Source organism: Nerophis lumbriciformis, linkage group LG18 (genome assembly GCF_033978685.3).
Source record: "Nerophis lumbriciformis linkage group LG18, RoL_Nlum_v2.1, whole genome shotgun sequence".
Lineage (NCBI taxonomy): Eukaryota > Metazoa > Chordata > Actinopteri > Syngnathiformes > Syngnathidae > Nerophis > Nerophis lumbriciformis.
The window spans coordinates 34,836,029-34,851,740 of NC_084565.2; the positions used below are offsets into that span (position 1 = coordinate 34,836,029).

Below are 15,712 nucleotides of genomic sequence, written 5' to 3' on the forward strand. Positions count from 1 at the left end.
TCACAATCATTATGAGAGACAAGACGGCTGTATTTTATTTAATGCATTTTAACTCGTTAATAAAAGTCTGCTCATAATGGAGTCAATGGGAGGTCCTTTTTTCTGCCCATAAATCCCTCTAAAAAACATCCAAAAGACGGCAACAATATTCCGTTTATTTTTTGTGACTTGAATGTTAACCAAGTATTAGTCATACTGTTAAAAACTATTTTTAGCGGCGCTGCGATCAGAAGGAGCTTACAGCTTATTGCCGCGGTATTGACATCAGCGGCTGGTGAGCTGCTTTCATGCCTCGAAGCTCGAAAGTTTATTCTAGAATCATAAACAATGCATGCCACCTGTATAGTAGAAGGATGAAGACATAATCTGACAAGTTGGTCAACTTTGGCATCCAACTTAGACCTAGAAATGGTGAGAAAGACATGAAAAGATGCTTTGTCTGCACTTAGTTCCACCCATCTTTTTTCTTCATGAAGATTATGATTAATGTTTCATTTAAATGGGAATATATCATCATCCTATTAGTAGGTATCCTAATGGCAGCAGACATTGTACAGTAAGGGATATTTTATTATGTATTTTGGCTCTCATGGGGTCTGCAGTGAGTAGACATCAATGATGTTGGAAAAAAATAGCAAACGTGATGTGTCTTTGAAATTAATGTGCCGCCGAATACTTAAAATGATCAAAATGCGTAAATATTATTTTGAATGTGTCTGTTACTACATTACATGTATTATTACAGTGTGTACATGAAACCTTGATGGAGGAGTTTGGATGTGTTTTAGAGCGCTTTATAAGCAAAATAGAGCGACCTTCAAAGGCTCCAGTGCAAGCTGACTCTTGTTCGCCTAAATTGCCAAGATACCTGTGGCAGTGGGGGCGTGGTCACCATGGTATCATCATAATTTGCTATGATATGATTTTCTTTAAAAAGGCTAAAAAATGTATCCATACATTTAAAACATATCGGTTATTATTAATTAGTGTTAACATATATATATTTTTTAAACGTTTTGCCATATTTTCAATCGTTGCCTTTTTGTACATTGTACTTTGTTGAGGTTATTTCAAGTGTTTCCAGACTTTTATTGACTTTTTTAAAATTAAAAACAACTAGCAACAAATGTAGCATCTTATTCTGGTGTTATTATAAAATGTAGTCGTGTTTAGAGACTCTACTTCTGTCCCTCGATGTCGTTGACTAAAGAGGCTCACTGAAACGAGCTCGACGTCACACTTGCTTGGCACTGTTGCTTAAGTTGGACTTTCTCTTCTTAAAAGCCGCCACTTCCCTCTTAATATTTGCACATTTTGCACGAGAACGCTCGAGAAAGTCACACTGGCGTGTGTTTTGTTTACATCCGGTTTCGGTAGCGCATTTTTCGGTAACCAAAGTCTTTTTTTTTGGAGGTCAAGTTTTTGGTACATCACTTTTCAATAGTGCGCAAATAGTAGGCATTATATATCCGTTCATACTAGGGCTGGGCGATATATCGATATACTCGATATATCGCGGGTTTGTCTATGTGCGATGTAGAAAATGACTATATCATGAGTATTCGAGTATACGTTCTCACGCAGTTGCTTTTAGTTGCGGGCATTACACTACAGGCGTTTCTCACTATATGTTGGAGCAGAGAGGTAGCAGCATGGGTAAAGTTAGCTGTGGTGCGAGTGGTAATACGAGAGAAAGAAGGTGCGAATCTGGTAACAAATGAAGGAAGAATTAATTCCCAAGAAAAACAGCAGGGAGTCCATCATCTGGCGGTGGTTTGGCTTCAAGCGGGAATATGTCGAACAGACAATCGTAATTTGTCAAGTGTGGGGCAAAAGTGTTGCTACAAAAAGTAGCATTACTGCTAATTTGTAGCATCATTTGAAAAGTCACCTGCTAGAGAATGAAGAGTGCTTGAAACTCCGCATGTCAACATTTGCGTTCGGTGCCACACCAACAAAATGCCGAGGCAACCATTTCCACATCAACACCGTATGAAAAAAATAGTCAACAACAGAAGGAGATAACGTCCGCAGGAACCTACCACATAGTGAAGGACATACACTATTTGATTTCCTATTATGCAGCTCATTTTTATTTGACAGTTATTGAAATACCTTGTGACATCATGCACAAAAGTGTAGTATTGTAGTGGCGTTCTGTACAAAAAGTGCACTTTAATTCAGTGTTGTTTTGATATGTCATCTTAGTGACATCATGCACAAAAGTGCACTAATAGCTTGTTTTGAAATGTCTCTGACAATCTTGCACTTTCTGTTTTGGAAATGACATGAATGTTTAATAACTGTTTAATAAATATAGTTTTGGTAAATTGACTTAGTTGTGATTTCCCTCTCTGCATGAAAGTTTAAAGTAGCATATATTAATGCAGTATGAAGAAGAATGTTTTAATGTAGACACATAGAATCATCATACTGCTGTGATTATATGCATCAAGTGTTCATTCAAGGCTAAGGCAAAATATGGAGATATATATCGTGTGTTGCGACATGGCCTAAAAATATAGAGATATTAAAAAAAGGCCATATCGCCCAGCCCTAGTTCATACTGTAACGGCCAGTTAATGTTTTATGTTTGTTCGGTTTGGATTTGATGTTTTTTTTCCCTGTGTTTGGCAAACACACCGTCCGTGCCTGAAAGGTGATTGGCGGGGAATGAGGAAGTGTTGTTGTGTGTCCGGAGAAGAGCGGACTCACAAGACGAAAGTTAAAAATAGCGTCTGACTTTGTGATTTCTCCTGGGGGCTACAATATATTATATTACTTTAATATGGTTTCAAGTAAAAAAAACAACGTATTTTCAAGGTGTGCCTGCAATAAAAGTGCTGTGGCGGCACGCCACATTCAATTACATTGAGGGGAATCCCTGATCGCATGTATTTACTATTTTGAATGCTTTAAAAAAAAAAAAAAACATATTTGTTCTTGTCTCACATAAGGATTGTGAATGATAGACAAAATTCCCCCAATAAAATGCATTTCCCCTTTAACAATGCAGTGTGAATGTAAACCGTTGCATGACCAAAACCCAAACATGATATTCTTAAACAAGAGGTTACACCATTTCCACCTTTTGTTCCTGCTGTCATCCACAGGTGGAGGACACCGAAGCCCGCCGCCTTTTCCAGCAAATCATCTCAGCTGTGGATTACTGTCACCGTCACATGGTGGTCCACAGGGACCTCAAACCTGAAAATGTCCTGCTGGACGCCAGCAAGAACGCCAAGATTGCAGACTTTGGTAAGATTTTCTTCATGGAAACGCCCAACCCTACATTGGTTATTGATGAATGATTCACTTATTATCTTACAGTCATATAGGGCTGCAACAAGTCATCAATTGATGAATTTGATTTAAAAACTTAGATCAATTAATCGTTTAATACAAATTTACTCCAAACTGCAGGAAGTACCGAGAACTTTATATATGCAGTAATAGTTTCCGCACGGCCGCTGCAATAGAGCAGACAGCGGAAAAAATTGTATTTATAACATTTTTTATTTATGCGTACATATTAAAAGTGCAAATTCTGTCACGTTGCGGCCGCATTGTTGCGACCGCATTGTTGCGACCGTCGTTTCTCCCAGGATGCAAAGGACGGCAGGAAGCATCTTGCCCGTAAGAATGCTTGTTTGATTCCAGTACGAGGCACAAAAACATCCATGGCATTAGCCCAGCGTGAAGCTAACTGGAACTCAAATGGGACTAGACCAGGAGTCGGCAACCCGTGGCTCCGGAGCCGCATGCGGCTCTTTGATCACTCTGATGCGGCTCAGCAGCTTACTTGCCGAACCCTCCGATTTTCCCGGGAGACTTCCAGATTTCAGTACCTCTCGCAGAAAACTCCCGGGATTAATATTTACCGATTTTCACCCTTACAGTTATAATAAGGGCGTGCCATGTTGGTACAGCATTTGGCACCCTCTACAATCTGTATTAACAGAATGCCACCCCAACCACTTGCTATACAGTATGCATCTTCTGCTTACACATATACGTGACAGCAAGGCATACTTGGTCAACAGCCACACAGGTTACATTGACGGTGACCATATAAAACAACTTTAACACTCTTACTAATAATGCGCCACACTTTGAACCAAAACCAAACAAGAATGACAAACACATTTCGGAGAACATCTGCACCTTAACACAACATAAACACAACAGAACAAATACCCAGAATCCCATGCAGCCCTGACTCTTCCAGGCTACATTATACACCCCTGCTCCCCCCCCCCCCCCCCCCCCCCCCCTCTGTGCGTCAGTTGAGGTGGGCGGGGTTTGGTAGCGGGGGTGTATAATGTATCCCGGAAGAGTTAGGGCTGCATGGGATTCTGGGTATTTGTCCTGTTGTGTTTATGTTGTGTTACGGTGCAGATGTTCTCCCGAAATGTGTTTGTCATTCTTGTTTGGTGTGGGTTCACAATGTGGCGCATTATTAGTAAGAGTGTTAAAGTTTTTTTTATACCGCCACCGTCAGTGTAACCTGTGTGGTTGTTGACCAAGTATGCCTTGCTGTCACATACGTGAGCAAGCAGAAGTCCCATACAACGTGTGGCTGATCAGGCACTCTGGTTGTAGTGGGTGCTATATGCTGTACCACCACAGCACGCATGACGTTGACAAGCGCCATTCATAAAAAACCCGCGTGCCGCACCAGCATTCAAATTCCATATTTTAAGGTGTCGGCAGCGTGTCTGAGACCCTTGGTTTATACATAGCACAAAGCAAAAAAAAAACTTTGTATGCAGTGTTATTTCATTTTAAATTTCAAAATTTTTTTGTGGCTCTCATTGTTATCTATAATTTGTGAAACTGGTCAAAATGGCTCTTTGACTGGTAAAGGTTGCTGACCCCTGGACTAGACAGTCTAAATGGAGCAATGAAAAAACGTAACTGTCACGAAGAGGTGCACTGGACGAATATAGGGGAGTGATTAGTGGCAGTGGCAGGTGGGGACACAAATCAATAAACAGAAGCGACACGTGAGCGCAGACACTCTTAGCAACAAGAACGTAAACAAAGGAGGACTTGGTGGGCTGGCAACATAAATATGCGCTAAATTATGAAGAACAGCAGCAAAACCAATGAAAGGACATGACCATATTTTATTTATAATGTAATGTAATCATAATATATAATAATAATGCAAGTAACCATTTAAAATGATACACTTTTTTAAATTTCTCATTACTGTAGAATTGTTTACCATTGTACTGTAATTGGAATGTAAACGACTGTTATCTTAAATAAATAAACAAGAAATAAAATAGACTAGTTGATGTAAGCCAACATTTTACCAAAATAAATATTAAACATCTTAAAGTGCATTTTTTTCCACCAAAATGAGGACGGCCGTTGTCTTTTTTTTTTTTATTGCCATCACGTGAGCAGCATTTTCACTCCTTCGTCCGTGTTGATGGGCTCATTTTGCCCATTCGATTTGGTACACTCGGCTTTGTAATCGTACTTTTTTCCTCCGAAATTGGGTTACTTTGCGGCACTTCCCACTGGCGGGTCGCGAGCGTACTGTGTACTCTCTGTACTCAGTGTGTTGGCGGCGTCGCCCCGCTCTGGTCTCCACTGAGATTTGTCATTAACAAAGATTGTTAATGACTGAAAAGGGGGGTTACTGTTCAGTTAATTCCATTGTTAAAGGGGAACATTATCACAATTTCAGAAGGGTTAAAACCATTAAAAATCAGTTCCCAGTGGCTTATTTTATTTTTCGAAGTTTTTTTCAAAATTTTATCCCTAAAAAAAGCTTTAAAGTGCCTGATTTTAACCATCGTTATATACACCCGTCCATTTTCCTGTGACGTCACATAGTGATGCCAACACAAACAAACATGGCGCATAGAACAGCAAGCTATAGCGACATTAGCTCGGATTCAGACTCGGATTTCAGCGGCTTAAGCGATTCAACAGATTACGCATGTATTGAAACGGATGGTTGTAGTGTGGAGGCAGGTAGCGAAAACGAAATTGAAGAAGAAACTGAAGCTATTGAGCCATATCGGTTTGAACCGTATGCAAGCGAAACCGACGAAAACGACACGACAGCCAGCGACACGGAAGAAAGCGAGGAAGAATTCGGCGATCGCCTTCTAACCAACGATTGGTATGTGTTTGTTTGGCATTAAAGGAAACTAACAACTATGAACTAGGTTTACAGCATATGAAATACATTTGGCAATAACATGCACTTTGAGAGTGCAGACAGCCCAATTTTCATCAATTAATATATTCTGTAGACATACCCAGGCAGGGAATCTAGGGTCGATATTCTTCTCTTGATCATCTTCGGTGGCATAAGGGACGGTGTGAGCCAAGACATCCAGGGGGTTTAGCTCGCTCGTCTGCGGGAACAAACTGCCGCCATTGCTTGCCGTGCTACCGAGGTCCTTTGTCCCTGAATTGCTCACACACTCCGGCAGATTAAATGGGGGTCTGGCGGCAGATTTCTTTGACTTTATCGTTGGAAATGCATCTGCTTTGAGTGTCGCAGGATATCCACACATTCTTGCCATCTCTGTCGTAGCATAGCTTTCGTCGGTAAAGTGTGCGGAACAAACGTCCAATTTCTTGCCACTTTCGCATCTTTGGGCCACTGGTGCAACTTGAATCCGTCCCTGTTCGTGTTGTTACACCCTCCGACAACACACCGACGAGGCATGATGTCTCCAAGGTACGGAAAACAGTCGAAATAACGGAAAATAACAGAGCTGATTTGACTCGGTGTTTGAGAAAATGGCGGATTGCTTCCTGTTGTGACGTCATCGCTCCGAGAGCGAATAATAGAAAGGCGTTTAATTTGCCAAAATTCACCCATTTAGAGTTCGGAAATCGGTTAAAAAAATATATGGTCTTTTTTCTGCAACATCAAGGTATATATTGACGCTTACATAGGTCTGGTGATAATGTTCCCCTTTAAATAAACATGTTGAGAGCAAGGCACTAATTAAGACGTCTTTCTTCCTGTTTGAAGTGAGAGAAGAACAAACGTGAGGTTGGCAAACGAACAATTCTGTGAACATGTCTGTCACTCAAATGCCTGAAAAAATCAAAATCAAAATGCCTGAGACGGCAGAGGAAAAACTAATCTCACCCTCTTGCGGTTATTTGTCGCACTAATTAAATCCTCAATGTCGATTGGATTTCAATTAATCGTGCAGCCCTAGTACATGTAATATTCTGTCGTTGGGGATGTTAAAAAAGGTTTGATCAAGTGAAATTAGTCAGAGCTCAATGAAACACATAAAACTACATACTTGTGTTATTTTGTAATGTGGAAATGTTGGGAAAGGTTTAATCAAGTGAAATTATTAAACTGTTATTAATAAACAAGGGTTTGTATGAAAACACTAACCTATAGCAAATTTATACTTTTGAAGTCAAGTGTTAATTTGTGTTTTAGCGACACCTCGTGGTCAAATTAATTCATTAAATTAAGGGCATGACGCAGGAAGTTCAATGATGCGGACACGTTTGTTACCGGATACTTTCCAGTACTCCTCGTCAATAATATGCAGCTCTAATTATTTGACACTTGTTTATATTGACAAATATGACGTTTTAGACTGAAATATTGTTCAATTAAGTACACGTATTTCATACGTTTGGTCGGTCGGTTGGTTTATTTCAGTTTATTTCTAACATACACACAATACAATTACAACGTATGAAAATGGGACCCATTACCTCCCCGCTTGGCACTCAGCATCAAGGGTTGGAATTGGGGGTTAAATCACCAAAAATGATTCCCGGGCGCGGCCACCGCTGCTGCTCACTGCTCCCCTCACCTCCCAGGGGGTGATCAAGGGTGATGGGTCAAATGCTGAGAATAATTTCGCCACACCTAGTGTGTGTGTGTGACAATCATTGGTACTTTAACTTTAATACATCACATATTTCCACATATTTTATTACATGTCTGAAAAGGAGTAGGAAGAAACAGAGCTATTTAATCCTACCTTTTTTCGTATCATCGCAGTTTTATCCTATTTGTTTGTTTTCTATTTGTAACACAACAGTGAATAAATAAATGAGTAAATAAATACAATAATATAAAATAAGTAAGTAAATGTAGAAGTTGCCTCCTAGCAGTTCCACTGTAGACACGGCACAAGAGCCAAGCGAGCAGTTTTAACAAAGTTTTTAATGTGCATAGATTTGTGTCCAACTCTTTCTCCAGCAGAACGTGACTTTTCAATCACATCCGTATCCTTTCTCCCCTCCTGCTCCCGGCCGCTTACTGTTATAATAAATAAATGATAAATGGGTTGTACTTGTATAGCGCTTTTCTACCTTCAAGGTACTCAAAGCGCTTTGACACTACTTCCACATTTACCCATTCACACACACATTCACACACTGATGGAGGGAGCTGCCATGCAAGTTAAAGACAACAGATGATTAGATTAACACGTACCACCTGTGAAATCTAATCACCTGCCAGCTGTGTCTCGCCGTCAGCACTGCCACGCCCTCGTCTGATGGTGCTCTGTCCTCAGCACCATGGACAGAGGCGGTGACCTTTGCTCCTGCAGGCAGCGCTGGCCACATTTCCCTCCACAGTAAACAATTATTAAATACATATAAACATACCCAATTATTTAAGTTTTCTTAAATAAATAGTTAAGTAATTTATGGTTCACCTCGGAGATGAATGGGATTATCTAATTATTTTAAGAAAGGTTCAATATGTTTATCAGGATTATTCTTCTTTGTACTTTGTGAACACTTGGAGTTTGAACAGTTTCTTAAACTGAATCATATTACCGTATTTTTCGGACTATAGACCACACCGAGATATAAGCCACACCCACTAAATTGTGGAAGAAAATACATGTTTTTCCAAATTAGCCGCACCGGACTATAAACCGCAGATGTATACATTGTGAAATGAGTTATTTAGACAGAAAGATTCTGTAAATGTTTCAAACAAAGCGGAAGTCATCATCATGGATCCACTAGCTGCAGAAACTTGCTCTCCAATCAGCTAAACAGACTCTGTAAATCCACAATAGGTCATTCTGGTAAATTTACTGAGGAATTTGTAAAACTGAAACAATGCAAAAAGAATGCCATTGTAAGTTAATAATACTAACAAAGACACTCATAAACTTGTAAGCATGCTGGTGTCATTACGTTAAGATAGCACGTACAAATATGCATTAAAACACTCCTAAAGACATCACACATGGGATGGTTTAGTAAGAATGAACAGTTTAAGTTATATTGTAAAACTTACAAACGTTGCTTGGAGTGATGAATGAAGAATCCATACGAGTAGAAACGCTATGGACAGCTGGAAGACAAACGGCACTTTGACTATTTTTATTATTGCTGTTATTGAGGAAAATCCACCTGCACCGTCTTATAAGCTGCAGGGTTCAAAATATAAGAAAAAAGTAGCGACTTATAGTCCAGAATTTACAGTGTTACCTGCTTAATTTCCTACCTTAATCCATTACGTAATTTTATTCCACATACTGATATGCTAAATGTTGTAAGTGTTGTACATGCATTCAAATTATTTAAATGAGATATTTCTCCAAGGTTATATTTCTCCTCTTTAGTTGAGAAGAACTGTTGTACGTTCTTGGGTAGCAGGTTATAGTTTGCTTTGTGCATAATTTTAGCTGTTTGCAAATGCACCAATTTGTTGAACGTAAATATTTCTTAATCAATAAATAAAGGGTTTCAGTGTTCTCTATATCCAACATTATGTATTCTAATTGATGTGTTTTTGTAGCGCTGTTGGTGAACGAAGCCTCATTTTGTAGTTATATCCCCATATTTCTGCACAATAACTCCAATATGGTAACACTTGCAGCAGTAGCTTGTGTGCTTATCTGTTGTGTAGCTGCTATCTCCTAGTAGCCTATAGCTTACCATCTGTACCTTTTCTGTAAAAGACTTCACTGAAAAGCAAGAAAAGATTCAACTTCTGTGCTTATTGGAGGACATTCAGATGGACTGACTTTGTACAAATAAAGGCGCTGCAGGACTGCTTTTATTGGAGATTTTTAGATGTAAGCCGATATTATCCGATACTTGTTTTTTTTTGCTAATATGGGACCAATATTGGATATCAGTCGGATCGGCACACCCTTAATATCTATGTCGACTTATTTTCATTTTACCCATTTTTGTACTAATTAGACAATTAATTCTATTTCTTTTAGGGATGTTCGATACATGCTTTAAAATGTAATATCGGATATTATCGGTATCTGTTTCAAAATTATCGGTATCGGTTTCAAAAAGTAAAATGTATGACTTTTTAAAACGCCGCTGTGTACACGGACGTAGGGAGAAGTACACAGCGCAAATAAACCTTAAAGGCACTGCCTTTGGGTGCCGGCCCAGTCACATAATATCTACGGCTCTTCACACACACAAGTGAATGCAAGGCATACTTGGTCAACAGCCATACAGGTCACACTGAGGGTGGCCGTATAAACAACTTTAACACTGTTACAAATATGCGCCACACTGTGAACCCACACCAAACAAGAATGACAAACACATTTCGGGAGAACATCCGCACCGTAACACAACATAAACACAACAGAACAAATACCCAGAACCCCTTGCAGCACTAAATCTTCCGGGACGCTACAATATGCACCCCCCGCTACCCCCCAACCCCACCCACCTCAACCTCCTCATGCTCTCTCAGGGAGAGCATGTCTCAAATTCCAAGCTGCTGTTTTGAGGCATGTTAAAAAAAACAATGCACTTTGTGACTTCAATAATAAATATGGCAGTGCCATGTTGGCATTTTTTTTCCATAACTTGAGTTGATTCATTTTGGAAAACCTTGTTACATTGTTTAATGCATCCAGCGGGGCATCACAACAAAATTAGGCATAATAATGTGTTAATTCCATCCCATCCATCCATCCATTTCCTACCGCTTATTCCCTTCGGGGTCGCGGGGGGCGCTGGAGCCTATCTCAGCTACAATCGGGCGGAAGGCGGGGTACACCCTGGACAAGTCGCCACCTCATCGCAGGGCTGTGTTAATTCCACGATTGTATATATCGGTGTCGGTTGATATCGGAATCGGTAATTAAGAGTTGGACAATATCGGAATATCGGATATCCGCAAAAAAAACATTATCGGACATCTCTAATTTCTATGGTTATCGTCACACTTTTGCTTTAACTGTAAAGGTGGAAAGTCTATTTTTCCAAATGCCCGAAGGCCAAAGTGAGCAACAGGGTGTGAGGGGCAACGGGCAGGTCTCCATATCAGGTCTGGCAGGGTGCCTGGAGGCCCGGTGTCACCTGATAGGGAGAGAGACACCCAGCGGGATGGAGTGTTTTGTTTAGACAGCAGCAGACTGGCGAGCAGTCACAGGGAGCTTTGAGGACAGCGGGATGAAAGATAAACGGGAAGGTCAGCACGTAGCGCAGCGTCTGGTCTTCAACGCCCTGCCAGGCACAAGGGGGGGGACTTATCCCATTAGACGGTCTTTGTTAACGGAGATTAGAGACATGGTGGGTGGGTAAAGGAGTATAAAGAGTGTCATTATTAGCCTCCATACTCTTTCACCTCAGAGGCTCCCCAAGCACAATAGGTGCACACATTTTAACAATGCCCACTTTTGATGAGGTATAAGGTATCATGCCGAGTGTATTCGGCCACACGAAAGAGGCAGGATATTATAAACCACCCTTGCAAACACATGATTTAAAAAAAAATAATTATTGGATCCATGTTGTCATATTGTGCAGATGTTGCCTCATGTTGTTGTGTATTTGTCAGGTCTGTCAAACATGATGTCCGACGGCGAGTTCCTGAGGACCAGCTGCGGGTCGCCCAACTACGCCGCCCCAGAGGTCATCTCGGGAAGGTGCGAGTGTGTTGGTGTGCATGAATATTGAGTAATCTGGATGTGCCATTTGTTGTTAGGATTGTATACCGGTGCTAGTATAGTATCGCGGTACTAATGAATCAAAAAACTTTACTATACTCTGTTTGAAAAGTACCGTGTAGAGGTTTCCCTCCTGTGGGTTCTCCTGACCGAAATAGATCTGCTCGGAAGCCCGGGGGTCGGGTTGAACGATCATTTATTGTGCTAAAACACCAGGTCACAAGTCTGCTCGGCGACTTTTCACCGCTAACAGCAAACTAGCACTCCTGTAATTTTAATAGTAGGCTAATATAGACTCTTGCATCATGTGTTGTCTTCATTATAACACTTATATAAGACTTTTAAAGTAATTTTGATTGTAGGCTAATATAGACACTTACATCATGTGTTGTCTTCATTATAATACTTATATAAGACTATTAAAGTCATTTTGATAGTAGGCTAATATAGCTAATATAGACACATCATGTATTGTCTTCATTATAGCACTTATATAAGACTCAGTCATTTAGATAGTAGGCTAATATAGACACTTACATCATGTGTTGTCTTCATTATAACATTTATATAAGACTTTTAAAGTCATTTTGATAGTAGGCTAATACAACTAATATAGACACATCATGTGTTGTCTTCATTATAACACTTATATAAGACTGAGTCATTTTGATAGTAGGCTAATACAACCAATATAGGCTCTTACATCATGTGTTGTCTTCATTATAACATTTATATAAGACTTTTAAAGTCATTTTGATAGTAGGCTAATATAGTTAATATAGACACATCATGTGTTGTCTTCATTATAACACTTATATAAGACTGAGTCATTTTGATAGTAGGCTAATATAGACACTTACATCATGTGTTGTCTTCATTATAACATTTATATAAGACTTTTAAAGTCATTTTGATAGTAGGCTAATACAACTAATATAGACACATCATGTGTTGTCTTCATTATAACACTTATATAAGACTGAGTCATTTTGATAGTAGGCTAATACAACCAATATAGGCTCTTACATTATGTGTTGTCTTCATTATAACACTTATATAAGACTTTTAAAGTCATTTTGATAGTAGGCTAATATAGTTAATATAGACACATCATGTGTTGTCTTCATTATAACACTTATATAAGACTGAGTCATTTTGATAGTAGGCTAATATAGACACTTACATCATGTGTTGTCTTCATTATAACATTTATATAAGACTTTTAAAGTCATTTTGATAGTAGGCTAATACAACTAATATAGACACATCATGTGTTGTCTTCATTATAACACTTATATAAGACTGAGTCATTTTGATAGTAGGCTAATACAACCAATATAGGCTCTTACATCATGTGTTGTCTTCATTATAACACTTATATAAGACTGAGTCATTTTGATAGTAGGCTAATATAGACACTTACATCATGTGTTGTCTTCATTATAACATTTATATAATACTTTTAAAGTCATTTTGATAGTAGGCTAATATAACTAATATAGACACATCATGTGTTGTCTTCATTATAACACTTAGATAAGACTGAGTCATTTTGATAGTAGGCTAATATAGACACTTACATCATGTGTTGTCTTCATTATAACACTTATATAAGACTTTTAAAGTCATTTTGATAGTAGGCTAATATAGCTAATATAGACACATCATGTGTTGTCTTCATTATAACACTTATATAAGACTGAGTCATTTTGATAGTAGGCTAATATAGACACTTACATCATGTGTTGTCTTCATTATAACACTTATATATGACCTAAAGTAACTTTGATAGGAGGCTAATATAACCAATATAGGCTTTTACATCATGTGTTGTCTTCATTATAACACTGATATAAGACTTTTAGTCATTTTGATAGTAGGCTAATATAGACACTTGCATCATGTGTTGTCTTCATTATAACACTTATATAAGACTATTAAAGTAATTTTGATAGTAGGCTAATATAGACACTTACATCATGTGTTGTCTTCATTATAACACTTATTTTTTAATTAACTTTTAATCTTTTGCGGCTCCAGACAGATTTTTTTTGTATTTTAGGTCCAATATACTACTACTCAGTGGTCTAGTGGTTAGAGTGAGATCGGTAGGTTGTGAGTTCAAACCCCGGCCGAGTCATACCAAAGACTATAAAAAAATGGGACCCATTACCTCCCTGCTTGGCACTCAGTATCAAGGGTTGGAATTGGGGGTTAAATCACCAAAAATGATTCCCGGGCGCGGCACCTCTGCTGCCCACTGCTCCCCTCACCTCCCAGGGGGTGAACAAGGGGATGGGTCAAATGCAGAGGACAAATTTCGCCACACCTAGTGTGTGTGTGACAATCATTGGTACTTTAACTTTAACTTTATATGGCTCTGTCAATGTTTTGGGTTGCCGACCCCTGGTCCAGCCCTAGTTAATACATGTGATTGGTATTGGTAAAGGCCGATGTCACTCATGGTTGATCAGTATCGAAATGGGCAACATAAATTCCTGTGACATTTTTGACAAGTTTTAAGCAACAATAATCAGTCAGTGTTGACATCCCAGGCTGTACGCGGGCCCAGAGGTGGACATCTGGAGCTGCGGCGTCATCCTGTACGCACTCCTGTGCGGCACCCTCCCCTTCGACGACGAGCACGTCCCCACGCTCTTCAAGAAGATCAGAGGCGGCGTCTTTTACATCCCGGAGTATCTGACCCGCTCGGTGGCCTCGCTGCTGATGTTCATGCTGCAGGTGGACCCGCTGAAGAGAGCCACCATCAAGGACATCAGGTCCTGAGCCCGGCCCCCTGAATCCAAAGTGGGCGTGGCTTCACGTGTGTCCGTCTTTCAGGGAGCACGAGTGGTTCAAACAGGACCTGCCGGGCTACCTGTTCCCCGAGGACCCGTCGTATGACGCCACGGTCTTGGACGAGGACGCCGTGAAGGAGGTGTGCGACAAGTTTGAGTGCACCGAGTCGGAGGTTGTTTCCAGCCTCTACAGCGGCGATCCTCAGGTACACCCAGTCAGCCGGGTAATGTTTTGTAATTAGAGATGTCATTGCGCAAAAAAAAAAAATGCTACAAAAAAATCAACACACATTACACAACTTGCTCACTGAACATTGTGGATGTTCTAAAAAAAAAAAAAAAAAAAAGTCCAATCACCGTAAAACATTCAAAATTACACCTACCGGTATTTAAATCCATTACAATGCATGATGGGGAAAAATGCAAAACACTTATACATATTTGGCACATTTCAGCTGTTTGATATTTTTGGATGATTACAAAACTTTAAGGAGGTCGTCACGGAAGTGAACAATATACACACATATATATATATATATATATATATGTATAAATTAGAGATGTCCGATAATATCGGATAATACCCGATAAATGCTTTAAAATGTAATATCGGAAATTTTATTTTCATTTTTGTACTAATTAGACAATTATTTCTATTTCTTTTAGGGATGTCCGATAAATGCTTTAAAATGTAATATCGGATATTATCGGTATCGGTTTCAAAATTATCGGTATCTGTTTCAAAAAGTAAAATTTATGACTTTTTAAAACGCCGCTGTGTACACGGACGTAGGGAGAAGAGACAGAGCGCCAATAAACCTTAAAGGCACTGCCTTTGCGTGCCGGCCCAGTCACATAATATCTACGGCTTTTCACACACACAAGTGAATGCAAGCATACTTGGTCAACAGCCACACAGGTCACACTGAGGGTGGCCATATGAACAACTTTAACACTGTTACAAATATGCGCCACACTGTGAACCCACACCAAACAAGAATGACA

General features: G+C 39.6%; 1 protein-coding gene across 2 annotated transcripts in view; it reads left to right on the plus strand.

Moving 5' to 3' along the window:
* prkaa2 (protein kinase, AMP-activated, alpha 2 catalytic subunit) overlaps positions 1–15,712 on the plus strand; it is a 64,203-nt gene that overhangs the window by 14,371 nt on the left and 34,120 nt on the right. For both annotated transcript variants that reach the window (XR_012050956.1, XM_061978198.2), the window contains exons 4-7: positions 3,114–3,258; positions 11,801–11,888; positions 14,465–14,689; positions 14,751–14,913. Coding sequence is in view for 1 of the 2 variants with exons in the window: in XM_061978198.2 (XP_061834182.2) it covers positions 3,114–3,258; positions 11,801–11,888; positions 14,465–14,689; positions 14,751–14,913 (621 nt within the window). In the remaining variant the exon portion in view is untranslated. The remainder of the gene's footprint in view (positions 1–3,113; positions 3,259–11,800; positions 11,889–14,464; positions 14,690–14,750; positions 14,914–15,712) is intronic.